Consider the following 15,116-nt stretch of genomic DNA (forward strand, 5'->3'; position numbering starts at 1 on the left):
TTAGAGATTAAGCCCTTGTCGGTTGCATCACTTGAAACTATTTTCTCCCATTCTTTAAGTTGTCTTTTTTTTTTTTTTTTTTTTAATGGTTTCCTGGGCTGTGAAAAAACCTGTCAGTTTGATTAGGTCCCATTGGTTTATTTTTGTTTTTATTTCTGTTCCCTTGGGAGACTGACCTGAGAAAACATTTGCAAGGTTGATATCAGAGAATGTTTTGCCTATGTTCTCTTCCAGGAGTTTGATGGTGTCTTGTCTTATGTATAAATTTAAGCCATTTTGAGTTTATTTTTGTGCATGGTATGAGGGTGTGTTCCAGTGTCATTGATTTATATGTGGCTCTCCAGTTTCCCCAGCACCACTTGCTGAAGAGACTGTGTTTTTCCCATTTTATATTTTTGCCTACTTTATGGAAGATTAGTTGGCTGTAGGTGTCTGGGTTTATTTCTGGCTTCTCTATTCTGTTCCATTGGTTTGTATATCTGTTTTGATACCATTAACACACTGTCTTGATTACTGTGACTTTGTAATATTGCCTGAAATCTGGTGTTTGTATTTCTTAAAATTTATTTTCCTTCTTGCTGTTCTGTTTAGGTGATTTCCATTATTGTATCTTCCATATTACTTAGGCATTCTTTATCACCTAGTTTGCTGTTAATTCCTTCTAGTGTGTTTTTCATTTCAGTTATTGTACTCTCCAGTTATGACTGGTTCTTTTTTTTAAAAAAATATTTTCTAGTTCCTTGTTAAAATTCTCATTGTGTTCAATCTGTCCTTTTCTCTAGTTCACTTAGCATTCTTATTACTAATGCTTTCAACTTTTTATCTGGTAAATTATTCATCTCTTTCATTAGTTGTTTTGTCAAGGTTTTTATTGTTCTTTCATTTGAAACAAATTCCTCCATTTTCTTCTCTCTGTATGAAATTAGGTGCAGTGGTTAGTTATCTTGGTCTTGAAGGGGTATCCTTGTGTGGGAGCATCCATATGCAATCTATGTGTGCCCTGTGGCTTTGGTGGGAGCTGGGTCTGAAGTGAGGATGGGTCACTTCTTCCACAGGGTGTACTTGTGGCTATCACCTTGGTGGGAATTGAGGCTGGAGATGAAAGGGATAAAGCAGAGCTAGGTGCGAGCTGGGGCTTCTCCAATGCTCAGTGGCCATTACTGCCCTATTAGGGGCAGTGTCAGATCCCAGGGTGCTGGCACAGAAGCCCTGAGGATTGAGTCAAAGCTGATTCTGTTCCTTTTATGTGTGTACTCTTCTCCACACAGACAATGGCACTGTTAACCAGAGATGGGAGCAGTGCTAGAGTGAGGAGGGCCAGAGCAGGTACCTGGTGTAAGCTGGGGCATGTGCTGGGTGATCTTGGCACATCAGCTTGTGATCCATCACTTTTGCGAATACCAGTAATGGCCACTCTCACCCTGTTCAGATGTAGTGCTTGGTCTGAGCTGTCTCCATTTCCTCCGACTGTGCATTCTCCTCAGCATTGGCAACCTTCCCCCTAGTGGGGAGCTGTGATGGAGCTATATAGGCTGGAGCAGGTGGTTGATGTGGGCCAGGATACACACTAGGGTGGTCCCAGGAAACCAGCCATAACCCTGGGAGGTTTCAATCTGCTTCCTTTGCCTTGTTCCCAGGGTAACGCAGCATGTAAGTGCTCTTTAACAGTGGAGTCCGGGTTTCTTATAGCCTTCCTGTTCGTTAGTCTCACTGGTTTTCAAACCAGCTAAGTGGACTCCTTCTCTTGGTGTCAGACCTCAGGGCTGGGGTGCACAGCACATGGTTCAAACTGCTCCCCCTCTGGGGAGGATCTCTGAGCCTGTGTGATAACCCCCCCATGACGTCTTTTAGGGATGCAGGCCCTGACTTGGTCGCTTCTCTTCCCCTCCTACCTGACTCTGTGTGGATCGTTCTTTACAGTCTTGGTTGCTGTATAAGAGTCTTTCTGCCAGTCTTCAGTTTGTTTTCAGTGTAAATTGCTCCACATATAGAAGTATTTTTAATGTGTTTGTGGTGAGAAGTGAGCTCACTGTGCTTTACTCTGCCATCTTTATCTCCATTTTTTTTTTTTTTACCATCTTAGAAGCAGTATTGGAAGCATCAGAACTGGGAGTTCCTGTCATGGCTCAGTGGCAGTGAACCCATCTAGTATCTATGAGGATATGGGATTGATCCCAGACCTCACTCAGTAGGTTAAGGATCTGGCATTGCTGTAAGTTGTGGTGTAGGTTGCAGATGTGGCTTGGATCCCGTGTTGCTGTGGCTGTGGTGTAGGCCAGCAGCTGCAGCTCTGATTCAGTCCCTACCCTGGGAACTACCATATGCTATAGGTGTGGCCCTAAAAAGGAGAGAAAAAAAAAAAAAGAAGAAGTAGCAAAACCACCACCAACATGACAACTTTCATTTGTGATGGGCGACAGGTTGTGTGTATACCTGGATGCCTCCTACCTTTTCCACAGCACTGGTAAGCTCCCAACCACTTTTGGCTGCCAGATTTTTGAGAGCCTCCACATTGCCATTACTCAAAGATACCTAAAAAGCAAATATTTGAAAAGCTGTGAGTTCAATGCACAGATATATGATCAAATATTTTCTGCTCAGAAACTGGACATTGTTAGAGCCAAAGTGCTGCTATTGAGGTTAGAACTAAGTTACAGGAACATAATTTCTGTCCCAACCTCTTAATTCAGAATTCAGATAAGATAATGTGAGTCTCCTATGCTTAGCAAATAAATATCATTTTAATTGGTATCCTGAGCAAAGATAAGCATACCATTCAGTATCACTTGTAATCAACATGTAATAAGTAAACTTGGATTTCCCTTTACATTTTATGGTCAGAAACTAATACTGTGTTGCTGTATTATAAAATTGCAAGCCAGTGGGTATATCATTCAGCAGGAACCATGATATGACACCAGATCTCAATGTATCAAGCTGCTTGAATGCATTTGATCCAGAGTCTGTGACTTGGGAACTGTACACTTAATTCAAATAAGGCAACGAAGCAACTGGCTGATAACTAGTTACTGACAGCTTAGTTTTATTCCATTTTGAGATGACTGGTTACTATAATTCTCCTTTTCATCTAACCTGCATAGGCATGAGTCAGTTAAATGAGGGAATTTCAGTTTTTGTAAGGAAGTGATTTTTACATGAAAAACTTCAAATCATAAAAGTGTCATCACCTGGTTGCCAATATCCCAGTGTATGCAAAGTGGAACCTCTTCTTTGTGAGAAATAATATATTTTCTGGAAAAAATTAAAACATTAAATAACAGTTTTCTTTCTTCCCCTTAGCACACAGCAAAAACTATGACACTTTCTTGAACTGAAATCAGCAGTTTCAAAAGTCTGCTTTTACTGGTGGAATGATCAGAAAGAACAATTTCCATCATAGTAGCCCCCATAGTCAGAAAACATCAGACCTTCTCTTTTTATATTATGTGAGAATAGAGACCCCGAGGGGGCTCTTTGCTATGTAATTTGTCAGATAAGAGAAGATTCCATAAAATCCCTCTACCTAAGTCCCTTACCTGCCAAGGCGGATTCTCCTGCGTGCAATAGCTCCGCGGTATCGTCTAAAATCATCCTTAAACAAAAAACAGAGTAAAATCAGTAAATTTTTAATATCTCAGAGCTCAATCCTTAAGTCTCTCTTTTCTAAGTCAGTTGAAGAGGCTACTTGGAACAAGGAGTCCCTGCATGAAAAGGCTTCGGGTCAGAGTTGGCAATGAGGCAGCCTATTCCAAAAGACTTAAATCCAACAAATGCGGAGCAGCATAGAGAACTGGATGTAAAGTGGGAGAAGACAGAATTGTGACACTGAAGACAATGTACTTCCAACAGCAGTGTATGCCCGAGTAAAGGTGAGGACTTCGGGGCCTCCATCATTTCAATGATGACAGTGACTCTAAGTGATTAGAGTGAACTGGAAAAAGAAGAAATAGCCCATTTTGCTTTGTAACACAGGAAAGAAAGAAAACCAAAGGGGAATAGCCATGAAGGTTGTTGCTGGTGCAAAGAGAGAGTCTGAGTAGAGCTCTGTACCCACAGCTTCCCCCAGAATAAGTAAGTGTTCAGATACCTGAACTACATGTGCTGATAACTGACCTTTGACATGGGTTTGATTCTGGGAAACGTGACCGGGTCTTCTTTATCGTCGACAGCATTATAAATGAGAAAAGCACTGTTGATGTGACGGCCTCGGCCCTCAGACCACTCCTGGCAGTCAAAGGCCTCCACGCGCACTCCCACTTCCACACTGCAGAAGGGCAACGAGGGCAGTAGGCAGAGAACCTGAGCACGCCGGGCTTCCTCTGCCCACCACCCCACCTCCTCCTCCAGGCAAGGAAGAGAATGAGGGCCCTAGGTTGTTTCTTTGTGACTGCTAATCTGTCCAGCTGTTCAAATCCATTTTATCAGGTCGATGGATCTGAGGTACAAGCTCCTGGGAGCATTTCCACTTTACTTTCCCACTATGAAGCGGGAAAAAGGCCAGTGGAACTTTACATACATTCATGAACATATTTTCATAATGGGGGAGGGGCATTCAATTGTGCCAAAGTCAAGTTTTCTCTCTTAAAAACAATAGTTCTGTAATTACAAAAGCATCAAACACTGAAACTGCATAGGAAATATAGATGTTCTTTTTTTACACTTAAAAAGAAAAAATACTAAGTTAAATCTTTTTATTGTGTATCAAGAATAATAAAAATAACTGGATAACTGGGAAGTGGTTTGGACTTCATGGTGATAAATGACAGGTCTCTTATGACCTGGTTGACCACATAGGTCACTGGGACTCTTGAGAGTGAAAGGAAGAGTTAATAATTGTGACAAGTACAAACCAGGACCATCCTGGATCAAGTGGGACGTACAGTCATCCTTATTATGAAAAAAAAAAAATTATCATAATATACTTGGTGTAAGGAGGCCTCAAGTGGAACAGAGGGTTCTATAGATTTTGAAGGTTAAGTGACGTTTCAAGAAAAAAATTAGAAGGCACTTGGTTACTTTGAAGTTGTCCCTATACTCACCTCCAGGTTGGAATAAAATGACAAAACACCACTTAAGGACAAGTTTGAATTCACTTATAGCAGGGTAAGAGCACTAGACATGCTTTACCAGGTCTGAAATGTATTGTTGACAATGGCATTGAAGACAAGACGATCTCCAACTGTAGACGGTCCCCGAAACTTAAACATGTCCACGGATTTCAGAAAGGGATGCGCTCGACACAGGCGGCTGATGAAACAAAGGGAAGAAGAGAGAGAAGACGTGATCATTCTCCAAAATATCTTCAGGAATGGCTGCTTTGCTTGATGGATGTAATAGACCAGTGTTCAAGGTGCTTTCTAAATGAACATCTCTTTTAACTCAAGAGGGAAATAAATACTTGGATTGTGTGCATTGAGAGTGGTCCCGCACATTGCCTGCAAATGTTTTGGGAAATAATACCATGTCCCTAGGCCGTGGGGTTTTTACCAAGATGCTGGTGTTTCTCTTTGTTGTCTCTTTGTTGTCTTTTGCACTCTGTGGAAGTCCCTCTGAAAAACCAACCACTGTCTTTTGTTCTGATTTGAGGGTTTTATTCCTCTGACAGCTCATGACTACAATCACAGGAGGCTGTGAGTCCCAATTTGGAGTGGGGCACAGTGACGAGAACTGCCAGCTGGTGCCACTCACATGAGTTCCTTGGCTCCACTGTTACCTGAATTCACCCACATAGCAAAAGACTTATTTTTTTTTCCCCACAGAAAAATCACCTGGATTGTTGCACAAAGCCTGAAAGGCTACCAGGTATATATACATTTTACATTTTTTTTTGTGTGCAAGGTTTTGAAAACCCATAACGAAAATGTAATCTCAGAAAGTTACTTTCATAATTTTCTACATTTTGGATTCCCATAGTAGTCATGCAGTTACTCTAAAGAATTGTGCCAACAGTGAGTGAACAGAAGCTGCCATAGTTAATTATATTGTAAGCCTTTACAATGAAACAGGTTCAAATGCCTTATTGGCGTTAAGAATGACAATGTCATTTTTAAAACAAGCTCTCATATTTGTGCATAATTTATAGGAAGGATAACCACAGGTTTCTAACCATAGTCATAACCATAGACGTATTAATAATAGAATTCTTTTGATTTTGGGAAAATAAAACCTTAACAATTTTCAGTGGTTACAAAAATTGTCAGAAGGGCAGATCATGTTCAAATGCATTTCCAGAGTACACAGTGTTCTTTAAAGCTGCTCGATTACCTACATGGTTCCATTAATCATAAAATAGCCCTTTTGAAATTGAGGAGAACTTAAAAGTAATTTTCCAAATTCTTCCCTCTTTCTCATCTTTTTTTAGCTAATCCTTTGGCCATACTGATTCTAACCAACACTTTCAAAGGTCAGAACCAATTGTAAATTGCCTTTTAAAAAAGTTTATAACTTGACTATGTTTAAGTGTAGATAGAGGCTGTCTTCTGTTTCTATTCCCGGTCTACTTTGCCATAACTATTGTTACAAAGAGTTGCGGTGTCACAAGATCAACATTCATACATAATTCAGAATAAAGGATAAGAACTGTCATTTTCTGTTTATTTTTGAAACAAAAATTTAAACACTCACCTTCAAACAAAAGGGCAAAATAATTCTAAGGTAAACAGGAAAATGGACTAATCATTTTCTCATTTTGATAAAAAGGCAACATTGCCCTCTCTTTGTTTCCTTGATTCACTCAAGAGCTGAGTCTCAGACCCTTTCTTTCCTCTTCCCACTGATCCCAAGATCACAAGCCAAAGGTCAAAACCAAGCACCTTGCAGAAATAGTAGCCACTGTCTCCATCCAAGCCATAATCTGGCCACCAAATGTATTTCCATGATGGTTTGCATGGGGTGGGAGAACAAGTTCGATGCTCTGCACGAAGGTACCCCTTGTGGAAACCGTTCCTTCCTCTTCATCACAAATGGAACCTGAAAGGTGGGTGTCAACAAACATGGTGGAGTTAAACGCAGAACCCAAGACTACAGCCTGTCTTCCCAGCAGCACACTCAACTCACAGGATTTTTAGAAACATTGAATTACTACCAAAGACCTAAAACTCTTGAGGAAATAAATAGGTTTTATTCTACAGTCGCTCTGAACCATGGGTATTTACAGTGAACTGGATAAGAACAGATCAGAGAGGATATTTTAGAGACTGAACGCCAAGTTATTTTACAAGTCAACCAGAAATTTAATTAAAAGAATGATTAAGTTTAAATTTGGGTTGCATCAGGTGGAAGAGAGGCAGATCAGAGCAGGTCAGGACAGAAAGAAATTCGGGGATTGATGGATATGTTATTATCTCGATTGTGGTGATGGTTTTTTATGAGGGTATACGTGACTCAAAATCTATCAAGTTTTACATGTTAGATATGGGCCATTTATGGTATATTAATAAAGTTATTGAAAAAAAGTGATTTGAACTTTAAAGGGTCACAGACACTGAGACTCTGGAATGGTTTGCTGTACTATACACTTCAGAATCAGAATGTGGCCTCCTGTGGTTTCTGTTTTGTAATGGATGCAGTCACAAAGAGAAAAGACACAATACAGTGTATCCCTGGTGTCTTTTTCTGCTTCTTTTGAATCATATCTGCTTCATTTACTGACAAATTGGTTTTTACTCTCAACAATGGAGAAATCATTTACTTTGGCTGCAAAGCAGTAAAATGTATTCAATTACCCTTCCTGCATCATCAAGTGAATCACCAGCTAGGCTTAAATCTCACGTGCTGTTGTTGAGGAGAGGCAGGGAGGAATTACAAATCAAGGGTACCATCCTGGTTGTACCATTAGAGGCAGAGCTGAAAGAGAGCACAGATCTGCCCAGCTGTTGTTGGTAGCTGGGGATGGAGCCATTCTTGGCCAAGTCACATATAAGTGAGCAGAGAAGTGTAGTTACAGAGTCTTTTAACTCCATTTCCTAATGTAATTTTTATATTTTTAATCAATTGCTGGTCTTTTCTTTTCTCCCCCTTCATTCTGCTGATCCTTTGGGTCTCCTGCTTAAAAACTTGTCTGTAACGTCCCCTTGTCCTATTAGAAAAATCCCAAATCATCCTCATGGCCTCAAGCCCTTCCTTCCTTATTTGGCCTGTGCCTCCTTCTCCAGCCCCAGCTAGTCTGCTGCCACCCATTTTCTCTCAGTCTCTCTCCCTTTGTTCCAACCACAATGGCCTTTTTCCAGTTCCTAAGCTAAACAGTGTCTTCTTCGACATCAGGGCTTTTGCACATGGTCCTCCCTCGGTCGGCAGCGGTTCTGCTGGCCACCACTACCACCTTCTTCCACTTACCTTCTGTTCTTTCTTAAAAAAATTTTTTTTTTTATTAAAGCATAGTTGATTTACAATATTGTACCAATTTCTGCTGTATAGCAAAGTGGCTGTGTTTATGTATATATTCCTTTCCATCATGGTCTATCCTGGGAGATCGGATATGGTTCCCTGTGCTCTATAGTAGGACCTTGTTGCTCCTTCTTTTCTTTCTTGGCCCATCTCAGTCACATGTCCTCAGGAAAGCCTCCTCTGGCTCCCACCGCTAGGAGCTCTCACTTGTACCTTTCTTTCATGGCTATAATTTTTTTGTTTCGTTTTGTTTTAAACTATGAAGTCTGTGATAATTTTTTACAGCAGTCATAGGAAATTAATATAGCAAGTTTGCAGGATAAGCTCAATATACAAAAATCAGTTGTAGATCTATATACTGTCAACACACAAGTTGAAATAAAAATTAAAAACCATTTATAATAACTTCACAATGATTAAATTCTTAGAGACGTCCGACCACAAAAATAAAACAAAGCCCATCAAACACTTATGCACGGAAATTTACAAAACATTACTGAGAAATGAAAAAGAGCAAAATAAATGGAAAACTATACTGTGTTCCTGGTCAGAAAATGTTCATATTGTCAAAACTTTCATTCTCCCCACATTGTTCTATAGATTCAATGCAATTCCAAATAAAATTCACAAATGGAGTGTTTTGTAGAAATAGGAAATCTAATGTTAAAATTAGCCTGGAAATACATATAACTTAGAAACAACTTTGAAAAAGAGGAACAGGGGCTGACATGGGTCGCTTGAAAGTGGAGCACTATTTACAGTTATTGCCGCCTTCTTTGCCCCAGTGGCACTTACATCAGTGGATGGGCACAGGCTGACAATGCCTCCAACACAACCCCCTGGATAGTTGGTATGCCTTAAAGAGTCCCCAGTTCAGTTTATTTTTTTATTTATTTTTATTTTTTTATTTTTTGTCTTTTGTTGTTGTTGTTGTTGGTATTTCTTGGGCCGCTCCCGTGGCATATGGAGGGTCCCAGGCTAGGGGTCCAATCGGAGCTGTAGCCACCAGCCTACGCCAGAGCCACAGCAACTCGGGATCCGAGCCGCGTCTGCAACCTACACCACAGCTCACGGCAATGCCGGATCGTTAACCCACTGAGCAAGGGCAGGGACCGAACCCGCAACCTCATGGTTCTTAGTCGGATTCGCTAAGCACTGCGCCACGACGGGAACTCCCCCCAGTTCAGTTTAAATTACATTCTCAGCCCTATTTCTACTCCGGTGATTCTAAGACTTTGGGCAAAGACATCAGTGACTGTCCCCCAAATATGATCCCTCAATGGAAAGTCCCTAAGTGGAACCTTCTTCTTTTTATTACAAATGATGATTTTTCTGCCCAGCCATGGTGTAAATGAGTCTGAATGACACTGGGGTGGCCAAGAGGTCCATATCTAACAACCACAGTGCCACATGCTGGTTATCTTCTATGTCATGGCTATAATTTTATATTTATTTGTGTGTTCTTTGATTATCCGATCCACTAGATTCTAATCTCCATTGAGCAAGGACTGATTTTTTTTATTCCAATATAATTTCAGAATGTGGGTGCTCAGTAAATATTTATTAAATGAATGGATGGATGAATAAAGTTAACTTTGCTGATTTATTCCACATTCACAGTTCTCACTAACAACAGAATTCTTTTAAGTAACACAATAGCTGTACTGATGTGTACTTCTATCTGCTCTTTAGTAGAATTCCCACTGCTCCCCATTTTCGCTTAAATGGAGTTGTAGACTCTTGAAGTTTTCCAGCTTTGTGGATGTGAAGTAGTATCTCAAGTTGGTTCTAATTTTCATTTCTCTGCTTAATAATGAGATTGAATATCTTTTCATATGTATATTAAACTTCAGCATTACCTCTTAATGAAATGTCTATGTTGTTTGCTTCAAATATTACTTCTCTCCCATTCTTTTTCTCCTGTCTTCCTGCAACTTTGATTAGATGCTTATTAGACATCTTACTCCATTCTGTTTCCTAATCTCTCTTATATATTCCCTTTTCTTTTTCAGATCCATTTTTCCAGTTTACCATGTTAAATGTTGTTTATTTTGTTCATTGAGTTTTAAATTTTAATTATTATATATTCTTTTTGTATAGAAATTCTTTTTGCTTCTTTTCAAATATTCTAGGTCATTTTCTTGTTCCTGCATTCTTTTGATACTCTTATTTCTTAAAATATACTAAAGTTCTTACTTCAAATTCTTTATATGATAAATTCAATATCTGTAGTCTTTGAGGACCTCATTCTATTGACTATTGCTTCATTTGCATTTTGGTGACGTATTTTTATCTTTTATGGTTGTTGCCTAGAAGCTCGTATTTCTTAGATCTTTATCTATGGGAATTCTTGAGGGTTGGGCTTAAAGTCATTTCTTCAGAGGATTGGCCTTTGTGGCTGCAGACCACCTGAGGGTACTTAACACAGTACTGCTTCACACTGGGTTTCCCTTGGTCTGTTTCAGGCCAAACAAGTTATATGAATTCTGACACCAAATCTGCTTGAGAATGTAGTTGTGATTGAATCCTCAGAGGGAAACAGTTTTTTTGCTTTTTTTTTTTTTTTTTTTTTTCCCATTCCACCCAGGGCTAAGTGGAAAGCATCCTTACCAGAGCTCTCTGAGGAATGGGATTTTTCCAGTTGACCCACTGAGGGTATCATTTTCGGGAGTTTGCAGCTCCAGGTATGGTTCCCTAATGCAAGCTTCCACCTGGCTGTGTCTCCTGAGCACTGGCAAGCCCATTAAAACATAGGTTCTAGGTGTAGCACCCACAGGGGCCTCTGAGAAAATGCCAGCTCTTGTGTCTCCTTACACTGCTGCATTTGTATTTCTAATCACTTATAGACTTCCAGGCTTTCTCTTATTTTTTTTGCCTGCTGAGATGTGTTTGCAATGATGTTTATAAATATTTTATCTGGAAATTTCAGTTTTTTCCAGACTTTAAGCCCACCACATTGTGGTAATCAAAATTGGATTGCTTCCTAAAGTGATCTTTAAAGAGCATGTGAAATCTTAAATCCTTTCCAACTTCTATCTTTTTTAAAGTACTGATTTTGTTAGATAATATTCTATAAACATCCCAAACTAGTATTGATTGAGTTTTTTAGGTTAATTTCTCTTACTTACATGATACTTCTTTTTTGTTCAAAATAAATTTATATAATCCATCCCTAAAATATACTGTTAAATGAAAAGAGAAAGGTGCATAATTGAGTATTGTGTTGCCAGGATAAAAATTTTTTTTTTTGTCTTTTTTTGCTATTTCTTGGGCCGCTCCAGCAGCATATGGAGTTTCCCAGGCTAGGGGTCTAATCAGAGCTGTAGCTGCCAGCCTATGCCAGAGCCACAGCAACTCGGGATCCGAGCCGCGTCTGCAACCTACACCACAGCTCACGGCAACTCCGGATCCTTAACCCACTGAGCAAGGGCAGGGATCGAACCCGCAACCTCATGGTTCCTAGTTGGATTCGTTAACCACTGTGCCATGACGGGAACTCCCAGGATAAAATTAAAACATTGAGAAAAGACCTTATACTGTGAGAGACATTGTAAAGACTTAAATATAAGACAATTCCTTTTCTGAGGGCTAACTAAAGAAAAAGCTACTGGATTCCTATGAAGACATACATGGCATTCAGTGAGACATGTAGAGGTGGGTACTAGGGCAGGTCGTATTTTTATAAGCATCAGCTATGACATGACTGCAGAAATATGTTAAGTCTAGTGGATGGACCTTGGGGCAGAAGCATGCCTCTTTGCAGGTGACTGCCAATCAATGGGGAAATAGGGTTCTCCCAGGTTTAGAGACCCATCTGGGCTCACAGCTCTGGCTATGTACTCATGTTAAACACAGTAAACAAAGCTCATCCTTTCCACAGGCTTCCAGACAGGGGAATACCCATCCGGAGGTCAATTTCAATTCTTGTACTTTGGATATTCATTCAGAATTGTGTCATCATTCTGCCTGGACAATTTTACATTCATCTTGTCAGGAACTTTGACCTGAATTGGTTTTCTTTCTCATTCTGTCTCTGGTTTTCTTTCTCATTACTGGAAAGGACCAACATAGCCGCAGAATACATGTTCTTTTCAAGTGCACCTGGAACATTCTCCAGGATAGATCACATGCTAGGCCGCAGCCATATAATTAAATTCCCTGTAAGTAGATTTACTGACCATCAAATGTGCCACTTTCCTTCATCAAGTTTTTAAAGGTATTTTCATGTTGTAACCTAACTTTCCTTCTCTCAGAAGCCAGGTTATGTTCCACATGATCTTGTTCAGTTAGAAGTGTGACTGGTTTTAAATGAATCTAGAGAAAGAAAAACATTTATATTTAATTGCCTTGTTAAATCATAAAAGCACAACATGAATTTAGCAGAAACAAATGACATGCTACATTTTTATCTAACTCAATGTTAAAGCATTTATGGGTGTTTTCATACATATTTTATTTTAACTTAATTTTTTCTTAAAATATTTTTAAACTAAAAAAAAAATCAATATAGGCCTAATTATTTGTTCATACAAGATATGTGCCTTAAAAAATTTCCCAAATATTAATTACTCCTGATTTAAAAAATTTTCCACAGAAGTACAAAACAAGAATTCTTCACATTAACGAATGAGGAGAGGGACTTTGACTCCTCTTATCAAGACATGTTTTATACCTTTTGCAAAATTAAGATAAGGGGGAGAAGTTCCTATTGTGGTGCAGTGGAAGCGAATCTGACTAGGAACCATGAGGTTGTGGGTTCGATCCCTGGCCTCGCTCAATGGGTTAAGGATCTGGCGCTGCCGTGAGCTGTGGTGTAGGTCACAGATGTGGCTCGGATCTGGAGTTGCTGTGGCCGTGGCGTAGGCCGGCAGCCACAGCTCCGATTTGACCCCTAGCCTGGGAACCTCTATATGCTGTGGGAGTGGCCCTAAAAAGACGAAAGACAAAAAAAAAAAAGAAAAAAGAAAAAAGAAAAAGATAGCAAGGGGAGAGAATAGAGATGTTCTAGAGAAAGCTATCATGTACCAAGAGATAGTCCCAGTTTGGAAATTTCATCACACGGTGAAAACTTTTTCTAATAAGCAAAACAAAAGAATCAATATATCAGAATAAAGCTCTAGTTGACCTCTGGAAACCTGGAAATATGATGCAACAGAACCAAGTGTTCAAACTCCTCCAGAAATGCCTGAGTGCTGGCCTGTGTTTATGAGTCACCTTACAGCTGGACCAGCGTCCTTCCACGCTTATTTACAAGACATGTAAACGCTGGTGCTGACCCTTGACCAAGATAAGGATGAAACAGCTAGTGATTTCTAATATATGCTTAAAGTTAAACTCCCCTGAACTCCTTCTTCTAATTTGTTTGGGGACATAGAGACAGAGAGCTTAGACTGGTTTAACTAATTACACAGTCTTATTTTAGTGGGATATAAAGGACCACCTGGTAAATTAAGGCCTTGGTTCTCCAACCTGCAGACGAAGTACATTTTGTGTGTTAAAGAGGACCCTAAGAGCTGTGGCTGGAAGTCTCGAAGCTCTTTGATGTTTTCTGTGTCCTCTCCTTTAGCTTCAGTAAGGCCGTGCAGGAGCATACCCTATGGAGTCTTATGCGGCCTTCTGTGATCTGGCCTGTGCCGTTGTTGAACTAGACCTAGTTAATCATTGCCCAGCTCATCTGAGAATAAATTCACTTTGGACAGGGATCCAGGCAGGCCTGTTGGTTCAAACCAAACTACTGATTTTTCATGGCTCTCTTCATGATGTGCTACTGAATAAGAATGTTACCAACTAGAAAATAAGTTTGTTTGGAAAGGAGCCTTACAATAAAGATTATCTCAGCCAGCCAATTACAGCAGCACTTAAGGTGTCTGCTTTCCCAGAATCACAGTCAGAAAACAGTTTTTTAGACTCAGTAGAAACTGGATGAAAAGTGTGGCTGTTCTGTTCTTATTCCATGAGTCATGAAGTTGAAGCAAGAGGCCTGAAGCTGGAGGGGAGAGCGGTGGTTCTCATTTTCTCCTCCAAGTGAAGGAGTGGCTTGGAGGGTGCTGTAGAATCCTTTCTGTCACTTGCACTCAGATATGAGAACTCTGCACCCACCCCTGTTCTTATTCCATGAGTCATGAAGTTGAAGCAAGAGGCCTGAAGCTGGAGGGGAGAGCGGTGGTTCTCATTTTCTCCTCCAAGTGAAGGAGTGGCTTGGAGGGTGCTGTAGAATCCTTTCTGTCACTTGCACTCAGATATGAGAACTCTGCACCCACCCCATATTCTCTCATTCTCAAAAGTTTGGAGATGCGGGGGCGGGGGATTCCAGGAAAAACAAAATGATTGGCAAGACCTATCTCAGTGTCTCAATGATGTTAGTGACCAGAGGATCCCTAGGGTGCTTTGTCAAAGTACAGATTCTCAGCTCCTGTCCTAGTGATTCTAATTCAGTAGGCCTGAGATACAGACCAGAAATTTGCATTTTTGTAATATAACAAGTGATATATTCAGTTGACTATAATAGGTGATATGAGCTTCAGCTTAGGCAATGTGAATTTGCCTTGTGGCCTGTTTAATATTGAGTAGAGTGGAAGAAGTGTCCCAGGGTACAAAACTCTGCAGGAACACCTGCCACCCAGGCACCACGGTGCCTCCTGGCCCGGGTGAGGAGTAGCTGGTGAGTGTGGTTCTCTGTCACTTCTGTTGGGTGCAGTGAAAACATTGCTTTGCCCCATCTGGATCTGAAG

General features: G+C 40.3%; 1 protein-coding gene across 3 annotated transcripts in view; it reads right to left on the reverse strand.

Annotated features, from left to right (window-relative positions):
* Positions 1-15,116, reverse strand: part of ACOT12 (acyl-CoA thioesterase 12) — a 50,051-nt gene that overhangs the window by 17,369 nt on the left and 17,566 nt on the right. For 2 of the 3 annotated variants that reach the window (XM_021084505.2, XM_003480872.5), the window contains 7 exons: positions 12,564-12,699; positions 6,813-6,969; positions 5,128-5,247; positions 4,114-4,264; positions 3,537-3,592; positions 3,189-3,252; positions 2,449-2,532 (listed from right to left, as the gene is read on the reverse strand). In XM_021084505.2, coding sequence (XP_020940164.2) covers positions 2,449-2,532; positions 3,189-3,252; positions 3,537-3,592; positions 4,114-4,264; positions 5,128-5,247; positions 6,813-6,969; positions 12,564-12,699 — 768 coding nt within the window. The remainder of the gene's footprint in view (positions 1-2,448; positions 2,533-3,188; positions 3,253-3,536; positions 3,593-4,113; positions 4,265-5,127; positions 5,248-6,812; positions 6,970-12,563; positions 12,700-15,116) is intronic. The other variant, XR_014838162.1, reaches the window with a different exon arrangement.

Source organism: Sus scrofa, chromosome 2 (assembly GCF_054392235.1).
Source record: "Sus scrofa isolate SSC_HxYL_T2T_F1_AM1 chromosome 2, Sscrofa_HxYL_maternal_Yorkshire_Landrace_v2.0, whole genome shotgun sequence".
NCBI lineage: Eukaryota > Metazoa > Chordata > Mammalia > Artiodactyla > Suidae > Sus > Sus scrofa.